This window comes from Eptesicus fuscus, chromosome 16 (assembly GCF_027574615.1).
Source record: "Eptesicus fuscus isolate TK198812 chromosome 16, DD_ASM_mEF_20220401, whole genome shotgun sequence".
In the NCBI taxonomy this organism is placed as follows: Eukaryota; Metazoa; Chordata; class Mammalia; order Chiroptera; family Vespertilionidae; genus Eptesicus; species Eptesicus fuscus.
The window spans coordinates 61,264,424-61,282,723 of record NC_072488.1 but is presented as its reverse complement, the minus strand read 5'-3'; the positions used below and the strand labels follow the sequence as shown (position 1 = coordinate 61,282,723).

Genomic DNA, 18,300 nt, shown 5'->3' with positions numbered 1-18,300 from the left:
GTAAAGGAGTGACTTACATAGACTGTGATGAAGCAAGGAAGGCTACTCTGAAAGCTCAAGCTCACTGCAACTGGGGTGTCTGAGGGACTGTCAGAGGGACACAGCGGGGAAGAAACTGACACAGCCAACACTTTGAAACCCCGTGGGTACAAGTAAAGCTGAGAAGTATAAGTTATGGAAACGTTGACTTGCAGGTCGACATGAGGAAGGGTGAGAGCCACCCCGAGAGGGAAAGGTGCTCCCGGAGGGTCTAGTTCCCTCCTAGCTGTGGGTGAACACAGACAGGAAGAGACCTGTGCAGATGCCAGAGAGCCAAGCATCCCATCACTGAAGCTCCCCATGAGGCCTTCCAAGGCATTTTAGAACGGGGCGGGGGGGGGGGGGGGGAGTGGCTGGCCTTTGTTTGTTTTCAGGGCTTGCAAAAATAGCCGAATGCATCCATCTATCTATTTCCCACTGTTCACCTTTCTGTGTCAGAGATAAGGGCCAACCATTTACTGTGTATTAAGTGAGGCCAAGGGCGTTGTGGACCCCAAGGCTCTGTAACCAGCGATATTTCTGAAGGACAACAGGTAAAGAGAGCTCTGGATGAAGATGTGGGCTCTGTTTGCATCAATTATGAAACAATGCATTCCACGAGTGAGTGAAACAGACACTGTGACAGAAACGGGATCCATGAAGCACATAACAACGTGCAGAGAAAAAGGCCCCGGGGACGTCTGGGAGTCAGGACCCGCTGGAATCGAGGGCGCCTCTAAGAACGCCATGTACCCCAGGCTCCTTTAAGCCCATCGCAATGTAATTCATGGGGCACAGAGTTAGAGGGTCTGGGCCCAGCCCTCCCATTCCCGTTCTCACCATCTCCTTTTGCTACAGCGCATGCCATGTGGCCAGAGGACACAGCGTCTGCGGCAGCACAGACACGCAGCACTGGACACGCTGCCCCCGAGCCAGGGCGGCTGCTCATGGACACAGAACAGAGAACCAGGAAAACGAGGCAGAGCACCCAGCATCGCCGGCAGAGCCGTGCCTGCGGTAGCCGTTTCTGAGGTCAGCAGAGGGCACAGCTTATTCCCCAGGCGCTGGGTCACACATCGGTAAGTGTGGTTCCCGTTTCTCTCTGTAGCAGCAGCTGTAAGTTACAGGTGAGAAGGATGGCTCCTCTCTTCCCATAGAGGTTTGGCAGGAATTACTGAGGCCCCACGGAGCGGGGTCAGTGACTGGACGGGAGTGTCTTCCTTCACTCACATCCTTAAATTAATGGAGTAATTCAACGAATATGTACTGAGCAGCAACTCTGTGCCAGGCACAGTTAGGGATGCTTCAGTGAACTAAGCAGTAAAAACAAAAGGAAAATCCTTGCCTTTAAGGCACTCAGATTTTAGCGAAATTCATCCTCCACACCTCAATTTCTGGATTCCGAGCACTCAAAGCATCTAGAGTTGAGCCCAATAGAAGGCAAGTGTAAAGCAAACAGAGCTAACATAATTATACTAATTATCATGCTATTATTACTGTGGATTTCACTGAGTGCTTACTATGTGCCAGTCACTGTCCTAGCAGTATAACGCATTAAGTTATGAAGTAGTCATAAAAATGCTACCCATGGGTACTACTGCATTGAATTGTGTTGTGGAAATAGAGTGTTTACAAAGGTAATCGAGTTAAAATGAGGTCATTAGGGTGGGTCCTAATGCAATCTAACCGAACACCTTACCAAAAGGGGAAATGTGGACAGACACACAACAGAGGGAGGACAGCATAAAGGCAAGAAGACAGCCTCTCCGGGCCAAGGACGGAGACCTGGAACCGACTCTCCCTCACAGCCCGCAGGGGAAACCAAGCCTGCCGGCACCTTGCTTTCAGACTTCTAGCCTCTAGAACTGTCAGACAATTCATTCCTGTGGTTCTAAGCCAACCAATGTGTGGTGCTTCCTTACAGCAGCACAGCAAACTGATCACGGTGCACCCGTGACTCCTCGTCACACATAAAGCCAAGGAGACACCGGTCACCTGGGGAGCCACTGGAGTGAGAGTCAGACTCAGACAATCTAGCTGCAGCAAACGCACTCGTTCTGCTGGAAAGCCGGCCATTTACCCAGAGAGACGGATCCTGAGCAGCAGGGAGAGTCCATGTTCATCGCCTAGCAAGGCCCGGCTCAGCCCAGCTAAACGTGCTATCGATACTCTGTGGCTCCGAAGAGCTCTATGTCAGCGAGTCATTCCAAATACCTCCTATCTGAGATGTTTAGCATTTTTCCTCAGCCCAAATCTTGTTGATTCTGTATTTCATTTAACTGGAGAGACAGCTCAAGTGTGACATGTTCCATAGAGAAGACAGCTCAGAAAAGCCAGCTACACAGAGAGACAATTCCATCTCAGCCTCATCATAAAATCGCAGGGGGCCAAGCATTAAATGAGGGAGACGCAGGATACTCAGGCTTTGCTAGGGTAATCCAGGATCATCTGTGTCTTCAAAGACTTCATTATATCTAACAAACACAATAGAACTTGCAGAATTTCATTTTTCTTTCCCTTCCCACCCCATCTCTGTCTCTCACGTGCACACAAAACCACTTTCAATAATACCCCATCTCCATATTTTGTTTGCTGCTGCTGTTATTACTAGTAAGCATAACATAGCCGATATTTCCCAAATGCTTACTATATTATCGTGTGCTTATAAGCAAGTTACATACTTTGCCTCATCTACTCCTCCCTCCAATAACCCTGCCAAGCACATATGATCAATGTCTCCCCTTCACACGTGAGAAAACTTAGGCCTGGCAGTTAAACAACTTGCTCCCACCCGTGTGGTAGGTAGAGCCAGGATGTGAGCCCAGTCCTGGCCGGTGTGCACAGCAGCGTCCTCCCACTGTGCTCGCACACCATTTCCAACCAAGGAAGGATAAACTACACACACACACACACACACACACACACACACACACACACACACAGGCTTTTCTCGCTGGGCTGTCCAGTGACACGTTTCCAGGGTGGGAGCGATGCTGAATCAAAGGTCATCTTTGCAAGTGGCTCCAAACACAGAGATCTCAGGCTCTTGATTAGCCCCAGGGTTGGAGTCCACACACAAGATTGCAGTTTAAGGGAAAACAGCTGTAATCTGTCCAGATGCTTTCCGAGAGAAAGCTTTAAGAGAACTGAGAAAATAATCAGGAAAAATGGAGTGGGGCTTGCTCACAGCCTCCCCTGGGGGCCGGTTCCCTCCTCAACGCCTCCAGCACCGGGAATCATCTCCTACCTTACAGCTAGGATGCTACCCTGAAGAAGCCCCAGATAGGGGATGGAACAGGACACATTTTAATATGCATTCTTCAAATTTTTAAGTGATTAAGTGCTTTATCTTTTAGGGCCCCACTGGCTAGACATAAAAGTACCAAAAAATATGGCAACATTTCCACTTCCCAGCCTTCACGATGACCTTCAGAATGACCCTTCCACAATGCAGAAAACAGATGCTTTCATTCTACACCTGAGATCAAAGTTTTGAGTCACTCTTCTCAGTCTACACAGTACAAGTTGTCCACGTCCACGGTTAGAGAAGGGAGGACGTGCATTATGGGACAGGAGGCGTGCAGAGCGTAACCATCGGTGCTGTTGCTAAGCCACACTGTCCCGCAGGACGTGGCTTCTGTGTCAGTGGGTGAAGGGGAACGGCGACCAGGGGGGTGGGGAGGACGAGTCTATAACTGACAGGGAAACCGAGTCTCGAGGCTGGCCCTCACCCGCATTTCATCAGTGAGCGCTGGAGCAGCATGGCGGATGTGGAAACACTAGGCAGCTCAAATGCAATGAAGAACTTTAGACTGGCGTGAATATGTAATGACACATTGCTCTGCAGATGCCTTTCCCCCATAGGCTGCTGCCGACTTTAATGTGGAAGAAATCCATTTTCATACAAAGGTAGCCAAGAGTGACAGGAAATAGGAAGCCCACACCATTTATCTTCCGTGAACTTAAAAAAAAAATCAGTTAATTGCTTTTCTAGGAAGCCATTTTGTAGAATCATGGTACTTTATCTTTCTGCTCCTATTCGTGGTATAAACGGTGATTTTAAAATGCTCATTGTGAAAACGCGATGATTAACCAATACCTCTTCAGCTATTTAATTACTTAACAAATAAAATTCTGATCAACCAAAAACGGTTACTCTGTTCTTATGGGTGAATTCTCAACCACGACGAAAACTCCTAAAACAGAGTCGATTCACTGACTTTCACGTCTAGCTGTTTCTCTCCTGGTTTCCTTCCCTCCCTGCCTTTTCAAGTGCTTCCATTTTCAGCCCTCGGAGCCTCTGCAAGAGCAGTTCCGGTTCACGTCTACCATTAAATTAACAGCTAAGGAGCCTGACCTGTGTGCTTTGGAGTACCACTGCTGAAACGGATCTTGAACAGTTTCAGAGCCTGTGAGACCATCTGCTATCTCAATAGCACTGCAGACTAGACTTTTTCACAGTGTTGTCTCATTTTCTACATCACCTGGCATTAGACATTATTTTTTAAGTTCTACGAAGTTTGAAGCTAATATGAAGCACTCTTTTCACATCTAAAGTTATCATTTCCATGAGCCAAAGACAGATACACTGAAAAGCTGGTGACACATCAGCTTCAGGGCCTCCTGAGCAGAGGTTTCTCCAAGGCCCGGGAGGGCCCTAGGAATGTGCTAATATATGTTCTTGTAAAAATTTCAGGAGAAAGATATTTTTTATTCTGTTTTTCCTAAAGAGAACCCCCCTACCACCAAGACAATGTCAACTTTAGGTCCCACAAAACCTGTGTCTGGCCCTCCAGATAAATAGTCCCCCATCATCTGAATCTTGAATTACATGTTAAGGGCAAAACATTAATTTTGTGTTTGTGTGTGAAACAAAAAGTCATTCACTTCGATTGGAAGTTAGATTTAGGGTGCCCTACTCTAGAACATTGTAGAATGCATGTCTCAGTCATTCATGAGGTTCTCTGACTCTCACCTAACCGCAGTCACCCTTCCAAGTGATACTCCCGGGAAGGCTCACTTAATGAGGGATGGCATCAAGAGGAAAAGACGCAGCTATAACAACAAAAACATGTTTTTCATTAAACACAAAACTGAGCTGGGGAAAACCAGCTAGGAGGCAGGTGTATCAGTTAAGAAATTCCCTTGAGGTCTTTAACTTCCACATCAATTGGCACTAAATTTTTCTACACTAATTACCTATTATTGAGGACTAAAGAATTATAAGAAATAGCTCACCACGGCAGCAGACAGAGTACAGGTGTTGTGAGGGACAAATGAAGAATTTACAAGTGTAAAATCAGGCAAAGTAGAGTCACCAATTCTCTATTGTTAAAAAAAAAAAAAAGCAGAATATTTTTCTACTACAAGGACTACAAAGGTGAGAGAATTTTCCTAGGGCAAGACAGACGATTTTAAATTTAGTTTGGACTTTAAGTGACAGAAATTACAAAGTAGAAGCTAAGTCCTAGCATCAAATTTATTCAATTCCTGTAAATTTCTTGGAGGCAGTGACCACATCTTAGATTTCTAAAAATATTTTTCACATCACATTATACCTTGTCCTTGATCTGATTCTTCTCATGAGGAATGTGCCTACACAACGCCATACAGCTATATCTGCACCTTCCCTGTCTTTGTCATTTTTACCTAACCCTTCCTTTTAGCCCCCAAATTTTTCACACTGCCCTAAGCCTTGTTCAACAGCTAACATCCTGAAAAAGTAGAGTCAAGATACAAGTTCCATTCGGATAATTTCTTCTGTCATTTTCCCTAAAAAACACATTCTCTGCAGTCAACTATTTATAGAAGATATTTTATTCTTAAAATTATTTTATTCTCTACAAAAAATAAACGCAAGTATTCCCTCAAAAGTAAAATCTGATTGGTTTGATAAAATTCTTCATTTTCTATGTTAAGATTGTGGATTTTGTGGAATTCCCTAAAAATAATGAATGTTATACCTGCCAAAAGGTATTTCTTAATTTCTTGGAGTAATGTAAAAAGAAACAAAAAAAAAAACCTTTGAGTTTGAAGGTTGGGAAATGTAACTTACAACTACCACCCTGCTACTAACCGGAAAGAGCCATTTTGTTAATATGATAGTGGGCTGATTAAACACAGCAGCATTTATTACAAGATTCAAATTACCATATTTTCCATAACATGCAATGCTTTCTACTAAAATAAAGACTGCTTTTTCCCCCCTCCCCCGAAAAAATCCACCAATTACAACTTTGTCCTATCAACAACACTTTTTCTTACCTCCTGTCTATCAATGCATGATTGCCCTCTTTGAAGTGTTCAGCATAGAACGTTGGAAGAAGCAAGCCGGCTGCGTATGACATTACATGTGGGGGAAGTGAAACACTTCCTGCATAAAAGCTCTAATTTCTGTCGGGCTGACTCTATCCCAGGCCTTTCCCCCTTGCTCAGATTACTGAACACCAGTCCAGTGTGTCATTCTCAATCTGGCTCCTGCAAGGGCATCCTGAAAGTGTCCACGTTATTAATGACATACCCAAAAACCTAATGCAAACTATGTAATTACTTGCATAAGGCTGGACTGGCGATCAAACACTGGCTTATAACCAGAGCTTTGTCAACTCAATGGGTTCCAAAATAAATAAATTATTACAGAATAAATCTGAAGTTTCTTTGGTACATAAAAATAATTTTAACAAATAATCAATTGGGATTGAAATTATAAAGGGATTCCTGATGGGTGCAGTCACCTCTGTTCAAGGATAAACCATGCTTTTTGTTGCCATTACAGGGTCATTTGATAGTAATAACAAAAATCAAAAAGCTTAATGAATTCAATTTCATTATTCAATTTTGTAAGGTGGGATCTGTACGTGTTTCCTACAAACTTTTAAAACATAAATGCTTGTAGAAGTTACATTTTTGCTTCTATTAATTTCTAATGAACATTTTCTGGGGTCCATCATAAATGAATTATCAAAAGATGTTACTGGTCCCTGGTATAATTTCCTCATTAGAACCTGTGTAAACATCTCTAAGTAAAAGAAGAAAGTCTTGTCTAATTAGGTAATATATTGGCCTCCCAATTGGTGCATGGTGCTTTCTGAGACGACAGCTCAGAAATGGTTAAGCTCAGCATTGTAGGGCATTCAAGAAGATATGTTAAATCATCTGCTTCATTTGGTTATGAGATCAAATTAAGACACGAAGACTAGTCTGGCCACAGTGTTACTCTATCTTTAAAAAGAATGTGTTAAAAAGAAAAGGAAATCTTGAAGTTTCTAAGTACATTCCAGAACGCACATTTATTTCAGTTACTGCACCTTAATCACAGTAAAATAAAACATGTGCAGTCATATTTCTTATTCCTGTGCTCTTGACAACTGTCATCAATTAGAAATATAGTAGGAGATATGCTTCTCTAAAACAAAACATTTCCCACACAGATTTCTGTTCAAGTTACTAGTCATGCCTCTTTGCTACTCTGTGACTATGTGATCTGCTTGTTTTAAATTCTAGTGTTCTATACATCTAATCTTCCCATTTGAATAAAGTCACAATGCAAACCAGGAGAATCTGAACTAAAATATTTCGCTCTCTTCCTATAGCCTAAGATAATTTTTACAGGACACAAAGAGTCCTTACTTTATTAATTAACACCAATGAACCTGGATCTTAAATATTATAATAAAGATGGGACATCTGAATATTTACCATAATCAGCATTGAATCATTTAACAATTACTTTCAAAATCATTCAGAAGTTTACCTTGTAAAGTTTGTCCTGGAACATTCCAAAACTGACCAAAATATTAAATATCTGAACTATTTTACTAATAAAAATTAACCTCTTTACATACCAAAAATTATGGTTTGTGAAGTACTTTCATTTTTAGTATTTAATATCTCCATAATACTGGCTTGTTTACAAACTATTCCCTGAACTGCATTCAAGGAGATATTCCTTCCTGAACTAACAGAGACACACATACAACTACATTTGTTGGAACTTAAAAAGTCTGCCTGTAATCAGTTTGAAATTGTAAGGAAACATTACTTATGGGTACATCCTCCCTTACTGACTGCTACAAATCCTACCACGTGAAGGCAGTCACACACTGAAATAAAGAAACCTGGGCATTGAATTCTCAGCGGTCAGGTGAACACGCAGAACCACCCAGATGCCTGTAGTAGTCATGAGAAAAGACTCACCTCCGACTGCTTGGGGATGCTGAACTTGGAAAGCTTGGCCTTGGCTCTGGTGGACTCTGGCTTGGCGGCCGGGACGCCCCTGTATGACGTGCAGTGCACGCTGGTTTCCGTGGACGACTTAAGCTTCGGAGACTCATCGGGAGCCTGATCTTGGCCATCCATCGGCCGCACGTATGCGGTGGGTTTCTGCTGGACCAGGCTGGGCTTGGAAGCCAGGGATGGAGGAAAGTTCTGAACACAGTGTCCATTGCCACTGTGCTTGGCTGCCATAGCGGGTGGTCTTTCCTGGGTCTGAAGACCCACCTCTACATTGCACACCTGTTTGGCCCGGGGCTGCTGCCTGCCAGCGCCATCTCCAAGCAAGGTCCTGAGAGAGCTCTGTTGTGCTGAGTTGGAAGAAGAAGGAGAGGGGGGAGAGGGTGAGGGGCTGGACACACAGTGGTTAGGCTTCTGATTCGGGTTCTTTGGAGGAGCAGATCTGGTCAGATCAATCAACCTGTGTCCGCGCTTACTTGCTCTCTGTGGGCCGTCGGGAGGCGGGTGCCCAGCCTTCGGCCAGCCCACGGTGCCCCTCTTGCTCTGCTGCACGGGGACAGCCGCCGGTGTGGAAGATGCAGCGCTGCAGACAGAGGAGGCCTGGGGCTGGGCTCTTGAATCTGCAACAAAATGTTCCTCGATCTTGTTCACAGCAGCCTGCGGAACCCCAGGTTTGGGAACGCCAACGAGATGACTCTGATTAGATCTATCGGTTAAAAAGTCCTTCATTTCATCGTAATTGCCTAACGTGTTCTGGATCCGGTTGGAGAGCTCATCCCCCTTGTTAGTCTGGAGAAAGAGAAAGCACACCCTGTTGTGAGAGACCATGGGAACACGGCAAACAACGGCGAGGTGCCGTTACCCACCCCAGAGCCTGGGCTGCCACATGCAGAACGGGAGCTGGAGGTGACATCTAAACCACCATCTCTGAAGAAGTCCGTCAGCACTCGCTGCACACCAGACCAGAGAGCTGGCCAGGGCCGTGGCTGCACAAAACGGCGCCCGTCCTGGGGCCTGTGCGGCCCTGAGGACGTCCCAACGGCACGACTGCCCCTCCACACAATGGCCCGGACGGAGGCCCTCCAGGAGGGGACTTTTTCCTTTTCATAGTCCCACTGGAAGCTTTTCTTAAAAATTCAGATTTGGTTCCCACTGTTCTCTTTCCAATTTCTAACTATGTAATTATTCTTGTCATAACCCAGAATGGCAGGCGAAAGAAGTTAGAATGAAGCTTAAATGAACATAGGCTAAATATGCAAGAAGCTACGAGCCTAAACCACACAAGCTCCGTGCAGCCTGAGCTACTGGGATGACATTCCATTTCGGAAGAGTGGTTACATTTCTGGCCTTTGGTATGAAGGGAAGCCAATCCAACAGTTCCTTTCTTATTAGCCCTATCAGGTAACCCTGGTACCAGCATGATTCATGTGTGACAGATATGTAACCCAACCTCTTAACAGTGTTTGTTTCTAACACCTTAGAGAACATAACAAATGGCATTGACTTTGAAAATCAATGCAGAGATGACATATATGTTATTGATAAAAATTATAGCAAGCAGATCTCAATACTGACACCAAGATTTGAGGGGGGAGACCCCCATTCTTAGTGGCGAGGTTGCCTTCCCTCGGCTGAACAGGCAGAAAACTAACTGGAATTTGATTAGGCCACTCTTCTGGTCAAGACTGTCATCCCGGGGTTAGAGGGCCAGTGAGCGAGGGGTGGAGAGAAACAATGGAAAACCATCTACCTTGTAGGGTTCACTGAAGAGGGAATAACTGGAATTAAATGTGCCATCATCCTGTTGAGTCTCCTGATTTCTCCTTTCTCGTTCTTTCCTCCGTAACACATTTCTATCTGGTTCATAGACACTGCATCAGGAGAAAGAGAAGAGAATAACCACACACACACATTAAAGGCTAAAGTCCAACATGACATTCACCCAAGTGCAGAAGTCTGGTTCACGGACAAATGGTGATGATGACAAGGGCATGGATCCGGTTAAAGCTAGTCTAACCAAGCAGTGCGGGCTTGGGTGTCGGATAATTACAGTCTTCGGGAGGAGAAAAGTCCTGAGGACAAGTCCCAGCCAGCGCTAGACCTCTCTGCATGCCATGTGAAAGAGGAACTGTCTAAGCAACTTTGACAGGAGGAGACTGAGAGTAATCTTAAGGCAGACGGTAATTATTGCAATGTGTAAATAGAAATCACGAGCACATTTCCTCCTATGACATGGCCCCCGAGTGTTATGTGGGCATGCTCCTGTATTCTCCTTTCTTTTTTTCTTTTTTTTTTCCTTGCATGGCTGTGTTTCTGTAGTGATTCTTTCATTAACTGGCTCCCTAAAGAGCTGTTAAACTCCATGCTGCAGTGGCTTTCACAGTTACGAGCCTTCTTCTGATCTCTGCTAATCAGTCAAGTCGTCAAACTAGGACTGAATCAATTCTTCCTTTTGATATATTTGACACTATCACTCCTCCTAACTATGAAAAATGTGCCAGGAGGAAGGGATACGGGCAATGAAGGGAGAGAGCGGAAATTGAATTATGGCGTGTCATCAAGGAACTCGGCCTTTTGTTGAAGAAAATTAATATCGCTTCTCCTAAAATGCAATTATGAAGTGACCAGACACCAGATAACTGGGAGGACTGAGAAAGAAACAGTGTTCCTTCCCCCTATTGGGGAGAAAATAAAGGGCCTAATGTAACTCATAATGAGGAAGGGACCGTGTAGTGAAAGGAGGCGACACGCCGGTTTTTCTCCAGCTCGCTAGAGAAAGAAACCCGGCCTAGTGCAGGCACAGAGCTAACACCACGGGTCGTGAAGAACCTATGTGTCTCTCAAAATGAGCACCGGCGTGGTCTCCTAGCAGAAGCATTTTGTTCACGTGACCTTGCCATCCTTTTGTTAGAGCTCCCTCTTGGTCCAGTGCGGGCAGATGCCCAAGATGGAGCAGGACAACTGCCTCCTGACTGTGGGTCTCCCCTAACCAACGACGTGATGACAAAACACACACACTCGGGCTCTCCCCCTCCCGCCACCCCGTCTTCGTTACAGAGCAGGGGTTAATCAGGGGTGTTTCACGGTGTGGGGTACATGTTTAAACATGAAGACAGTCTATAAAAAGGGCTTCGCAATGGCTTTTGGTGCCACAGTCCAATGTATAGCCAGCAAATACTGTTAATAACTATTAACAATGAGAGGATCTGTGGGTCCAAAGAAGCTTATGACAATAGTAAGGATAACCAATTGTTTAGTTAAATTGTTAACTTGAGTAAAAAAGAGAATATATGTGTTCTGTAGCTGTAGAGGGCACAAATAAAATAATCATAAAATATATATTGCTTATCCTCCTAGCTCTGCCCATGTGGCCAGAATATACTTTAAATTCGCTGTCTCCATGGTGATGCTAAAAATGCTCCGGGCAAGGCTGTGAGAGCACCTAGAGCCCTGCATTTACATGTAAGAGTGAGGGATGTTGAAAAAAAAAAGAAAGAAAAACAGAGCATGTAGCCCATTAGCATTTTAATTCGTCCTTAATAATTTACCCAAAGTTATTAGATTTGGGAGTCCAATCAGTGACCTTCATACAAAGAGAGACTGAGCCACAGCCTGACCAACTGAGGGGCGCACGGCGCCTGCATCCATCACCAAGCACTCTCTGGGGTGGCGCTGGTGGCACTGAGTGGCGTAAGGGAGGCCCGGGACGACAACGACACTCTCCCAGAACCAGGCTTCCCGTCCGAAGGGGAGGGTATCACGGTCATGCCCCGCGGTGGATAGGCACAACGTGAAACCCCGGCTTTCATGAACGTTCCACGATTTCAAATGGAGATTTCTCTAAGGACACATGACTCATGCTATGGACGGACACGATGTGGGCTTTAACCAAGAGAATTTCAGTTTCACTCTGAACTCACTACCTTTTGGACCAAAACCAGCATTTGCAGTAAGAAACAAAAAGGTTGCATTGCATGCATCACCTTCCTCCCTGGCCAGTGCCTACAGACACCTGGGAGGCCCCTACTGTGCCAACCTCCATGCACACAGACCCCCACAAATATGCTTGCTGTCCTCAGCCAGGTCAAGCCAACCGAACATGTAAGACGGGTGTGATGCACAATATGGCCGTAGACGATATGGAGCAGGCAGGTGGTCATTTAGGATGATTTGGGGCTCCCGAGAAGGCCCCCATGCCCAAAATAATACCTCCTGCATCGGCTGGTTGACGACTGAAATTCCACGACTAGAGAGTCACTCCTCTGGTTTAAGATGTCTTCACCCCTGTAAGAAATGCAGACACCACAGAAGGGAAAACATTGAAACCTGGCCAGCCCTCGTATCTTAGCGTGCATGAGCTTGTCTGCTTTTTGACCCCCGAGAGCCAAGCAGAGGACACAAGGACATCAGGGCGCAAAAGGGAGTCCAAAAAGGGAGTCCCAATAAGAAAAGGGAGGGGGCATGCGGAGTGCAGCAATGAAAACAAATGTATTAACCCCACCTCTGTGCAACCTGGCTCACCTGCTTACGACAAAGGCATCGGGATAAAAGCCAAAATCAGTTCGGCAGATACCAGGCTCACTGCATCTCTAGGGTCCGGGGAAAGGATCCCTTCCCAATGTGAAGTGAGAGGTGAAGAGGAAGCTGCTCCTCCTTAACAAAACTGGCCTCACTCCCCAGCCCCTTTAGGCCTGAAGGGAACCAAAAGCTCCCCAAGGTGCAGACCACTGCTAGCTAAAGTTCTCTGGTGGGGCCTGCCTGTACACCCAGCCCATGCCTTCTAACGCTAAAAAGGACTGAACACCCTCGGGACCACCTGCACATAATATACCAACTGAAATGCACTGGCCATCTTTCTCTTTTTTTCTTACTTTTTAAAAGATCCTCACCCCAGGACATGTTTTTACTGATTCTTAGGCGAGAGTGGGGGGAAGGAGTGGGGGAAGGGATAAAGAGGGAGAGAAATATCGATGAGCGAGAGAAACACCGATTGGCTGTCTTCCCGTATGTACCCTGACCAGGGATCGAACCTGCAATCTTTTTGGTGCATGAGCCACCCGGCCCGGCCAGGGCTGCACTGACCATCTTTTACGGGACCACCACAATGCCGTGTCATGCAGTACCCTTCACACCATCAGAGGAAAACCAACTGACCAAAATCATCCCAAGAAGAGAGGCAACTCTTCCTCAACGCCTTCCTCTCCGGCGGTATCTCATCTCCTCCCTTAGTAAGCAAGCGCTGTTGTCTCCACTGAGCATTCAGCTCTTCCCAGGCCACCCACCCTTTCCTTTAACTGAACCACACCCCCACGTGTCCTGTCAGGCCTAGGCAGCTATAATGCCACCTGCTTAAAGCAAATGTCATTGTAAATGGAAGCCTGGACTTGCCATCCCCACCTCTCCATCAGCATCCATACTTTGATCTCTTCTTTCAGTACTAAACATTTTGACTCATAAAGAGTATCTTCTCGACAGCAAGTCCAGGGATCCACTAATTACAGGTGAAATCTGTGCAGGGTCCGTAGTCCTAGAGCAGTGATGGGCAACCTTTTGAGCTTGGTGTGTCAAACTTCGCCAAAAAACTGAGCATAACTCGGGTAGTGTGTCACTTTGAGGAAAAAACATTATTTCGCAAATGTTTCATCCTCGGCATGCGGCCGCCTCAGCGGCCGTGTGTCATCAGAAATGGCTACGCGTGTCAGTGCTGACACGCGTGTCATAGGTTCGCCATCACTGTCCTAGAGGATGCCTTTCTTTTGATCTGTTGCCATTAACACTCAGCCCTCTTCCCTCCTCTGGATCCAATGCGAGGACCACACCACTTGCTTTATTTTTGTTGTTGTTCAGCAGTTTATTTTGTTCATTAGATTCCACATACAAGCGAGATCATACAGTATCTATCTGTCTCTGGCTGGCTTATTTCACTTAGCGAACTCTCCCATGACAGGCTGACAGGTCAGCCTCACTGGAGACTGAAGCTACGGGGAATTCCGAGTCCTGGCACGCCACTATACACGCTAGACTCAGTAAGAGCCCTGTATTACGAGCTGTGTTTCTTGGTTACCAGCAGAGGGTAAAATTTCCATCATCTGTAAAGTTGTTCCTGATTTCTGTGAAAATTACAAGAACTACACTCTTCAAATGTATGTCACTGATTGTATTCATTTATTTTGCATGCAAGTGGAGGCAGCCAACTGCTACAATGGTATTTATTATTTATTGCAGATGTATAACATTCCAGAAAACGAAGCTTTTTAATAAACTGCTTTCAAAAAACACTTAATTTTAGAATTAAAAAATGAACAATAAAAATGTAGTAAAAACTTTCTGGTCATTTCAATTGATTTGTTTTAATTTACATATTGAAGTATGCTGCAGGACTCAGGCAAAAGTCAACTGTGCCAATTAAGTAGGAATAGAAGTTCAAACGTGATCTTATCATCATTTCCAACATTAATGTAACCTTGACCATAGGGTAACTGTATGGAACTAAATAACAGCAATACCTTTGAGCCTGATGGCTTCTCCCTTCCACTGAGTTCAAAACACTTCACTTACCTGTCCCCTAATTATCCTTACAACTAGAGGCCCGAAATTCGTGCACTGGGCTGAGGGACACACACCCCGAAATTCGTGCATGGGGGGGGTGTCCCTCAGCCCAGCCTGCACCCTCTCGAATCTGGGACCCCTAGAGGGATGTCCGACTGCCTATTTATGCCCAATCAGGATCGATCGGGCATAAATGGCAGTCGGACATCCCTCTCACAATCCAGGACTTCTGGCTCCCAACTACTTGCCTGCCTGCTTTCCTGATTGCCCCTAACCACTTCTGCCTGCCAGCCTGATCACCCCCTAACCACTCCCCTGCCAGCCTGATTGATGCCTAACTGCTCCCCTGCCAGCCCGATTGCCCCTAACTGCCCTCCCCTGCTGGCCTGGTCACCTCTAACTGCCCTCCCCTGCCAGATAACAAAGTTTATCTAGTATCACTGTCTTTCTCCAAGGGACATCTTATCTAATAAAAGAGTAATATGCAAACTGCCCTCCCCTGCCGACCTGGTCCCCCTCCCCCCAACTGCCCTCCACTGCTGATCCAGTCACCCCTAATTGCCCTCCCCTGCCAGACTCATCACCCCTAGCTGCTCTTCCCTGCTGGTCTGTTCCCCCCCTCCCAACTGCCCTCCCCTGCAGGCCCGGTCACCCCCAACTTCCCTCCCCTGCAGGCCTGGTCACCCCCAACTTCCCTCCCCTGCAGGCCTAGTCACCCCCAACTTCCCTCTCCTGTAGGCCTGGTCGCTCCCAACTTCCCTCCTCTGCCGGCCTGGTCACCCCTAACTGTCCTCCCCTTCAGGCTTGATCGCCCCCAACTGCCCCCCCTTGCAGGCCTGGTCCCTCCCAACTACCCTCCCCTGCTGGCCATCTTGTGGTAGCCATCTTGTGTCCACACGGGGGCAACCATCTTTAACCATATGGGGGCAGCCATCCTGTGTGTTGGAGTGACAGTCAATTTACATATTACTCTTTTATTAGATAGGATGTCCCTTGGAGAAAGACAGTGATAGTAGATAAACTTTGTTAAAGATCAAGAAACTAGGATAAAAGTTTGATCATTAAAATCACATCATAAAGACCTTACTTGCCAGTGATACATCTGATAAGGGGTTAATTTCCAAAATACATAAAGAACTCATACAACTTAACAAAAGGAAGACAAATAATCCAATTAAAAAAGGGCAAAGGACCTGAATAGATATTTCTCCAAAGTGGACATACAGAAGGCCAAGAGACATATGAAAAAGTACTCAAAATGACTAATCATCAGCAAGATGCAAATCAAAACCACAATGAGGTACCACCTCATACCTGCCAGAATGGGTACCATCAACAAATCATCAAATGACAAGTGCTGGTGAGGATGCGGAGAAAAGGGAACCCTAGTGCACTGCAGATGGGAATGCAGACTAGTGCAGCCACTGTGGAAAACAGTATGGAGTTTCCTCAAAACATTAAAAGTGGAACTGTCATTTGATCCAGTGATCCCACTTGTAGGCATATATCTTAAGAAACTCAAAACACCAATCAGAAAGAATGTACACACACCTATCTTCATAGCAGCACAATTTACACTTAAGATCTAGAAATAGCCCAAGTGCCCATCAGTAGATGAGTGGATAAAAACACACGGTATATTTACACAATGGAATACTATGCAGCTACGAAAAAGAAGGATCTCATATCCTTTGAGACAGCATGGAGGGAGAGTATTATGCTAAGTGAAATAAGCCAGTCAGAGAAAGAAAAGTATCATATGATCTCACTTATATGTGGAATCTAAAAGAAACAAAAACAAAACAAAATAAACTGATGAACAAAATAGATCCAGAGATGTGTAAACATGGAAGAGACTAATGAATCACAGAAGGAAGAGGGGGAGATCAACCAAAGAACTTATATGCATATATGCATAATCCATGGACACACAATAGTGCAGTGAAGGCCTGTGGGCAAGGGGTGGGTGGGAACAGGTTGCAGGGAGTCAATGGGGGATAAAGGGCACATCTATAATACTTTCAACCATAAAGATAAATAAAATAAATAAGTAACATTATGTAAAGGAACAGCAATATCTACAGGTCTTTCTTCCTGTCCGTCCAGCGAAGAGGAGCTGCCCATGAGCCAAGGGCCACACTTGCTAAGCCCTGATGTCTACAAGCCCAAGGTTAGCAAACAGAGATAATGGCCCCAACCTCTGCCCGCGCGGCCCTGCTGGATGGAAAGGCTCTGGGCTCATGCGGCCCACCTCCAGCGGAGCCCAGCGCTGACCCAGCTGACCCCCTGGCCTGGAGAGACGGCTCTCCTCCCTCCTGCGCGGATCCATATGCCGCCGTCTGAATCTGAACAGGTGCTCGAAGCAAACTGCATTTGCTGTGAAGGGGGCTTTCTGCCAAGGGTAAACACAGCTACATGTACCCCTTAACAATAACCATCGAAGTGTTTTATTCTTTACAAAAATTATCCTACCTAGTGGTATATCTCCAGGGTTGGGATCCAGGAACAAGGGAACTCAAGGAGAAGAGAATGAACAACCTCTCACCTATTTTGGAAAGAAGTTATCATGTTCTCCATGTTTAAAAAACATTGCCCTCTTCAAATAGCAAATAGAACTACAATTCACTCTCGTCCAAAAGCATTTCCTGAATGCCACGGTGCCAGATGCCAGGGAGACAAGTAGGGCTGTGAGCAGTATTTGCTGCTGCTGAGAAGCTGACAGTCCAGGGTGCTGGGAGGGGAGCAGGGAGAAGGGGTGCATTCTAAGCAGAGGCTGTTGACACCAGGTGGCCAGGAGCACAGGGAGTCAGGATTGCTTCCTTCGAGCTGGGTCTCAAAAAAAGGGCAGGTGGGGAAGAGGGAGGGAAAAGAAGGGCTTAGAATGGCAGATACAGAAATTACTACCAGTGGCCTTTGAGAGTACTCAGAGGAGGCGACCCCTGCCCTCCCCTCGCCATCGTATTTCTTTAAACAGAAGTTGCATTTCTTTGATCTGCTCCACTAACCTGGCATCGCCACCTCGCCCTACACGAGTGTATCTGATCCCTTTCTGAAGGCAGGTTTGGTGGAGCAAGTAATTGAAGAAAACTTTCTTTACACTCTGCATCAGGCCTGGCCCCCAACAGCCTGATCCCAGGGAAGCCCATTTTTCAGCCATGGAGCCGTCCCGGTCCTGAGACAACAGGGGAGCCTGTCCCTGGGGTGGACGGGAAGAGAAAGGCCTGAGTGGAGAAGGGAAGAGGCTTCCAGAAACTCTCCTGCTCTTCAGAGCAGCAGCAGCAGAGACTGTTAATTACAGAGACTCAAACACTGAGAGAGGATAGCACCTGCTTCAAATTTAATGAGTCAAACTAACTAACATCTCTTGTTATTTATAAAGCAAACGATAACAGATCAGTCATCCTTTCTTAAGTCAGAGAAAAGCAAAGCTCTTGAAGTATACTTACAAATCCTCTCAGTCTACAGGCAGAGCTGGTGGCGGGCAAGACGGAAAGGTGGTCA

General features: G+C 45.9%; 1 protein-coding gene across 1 annotated transcript in view; it reads right to left on the bottom strand.

Moving 5' to 3' along the window:
• Window positions 1–18,300, bottom strand: part of AFF3 (ALF transcription elongation factor 3) — a 492,503-nt gene that overhangs the window by 386,820 nt on the left and 87,383 nt on the right. Inside the window, exons 3-5 of the mRNA XM_054728175.1 lie at window positions 12,460–12,534; window positions 10,001–10,121; window positions 8,215–9,039 (exon numbers count right to left, since the gene is read on the bottom strand). Of these exons, the coding sequence (XP_054584150.1) occupies window positions 8,215–9,039; window positions 10,001–10,121; window positions 12,460–12,534 (1,021 nt within the window). The remainder of the gene's footprint in view (window positions 1–8,214; window positions 9,040–10,000; window positions 10,122–12,459; window positions 12,535–18,300) is intronic.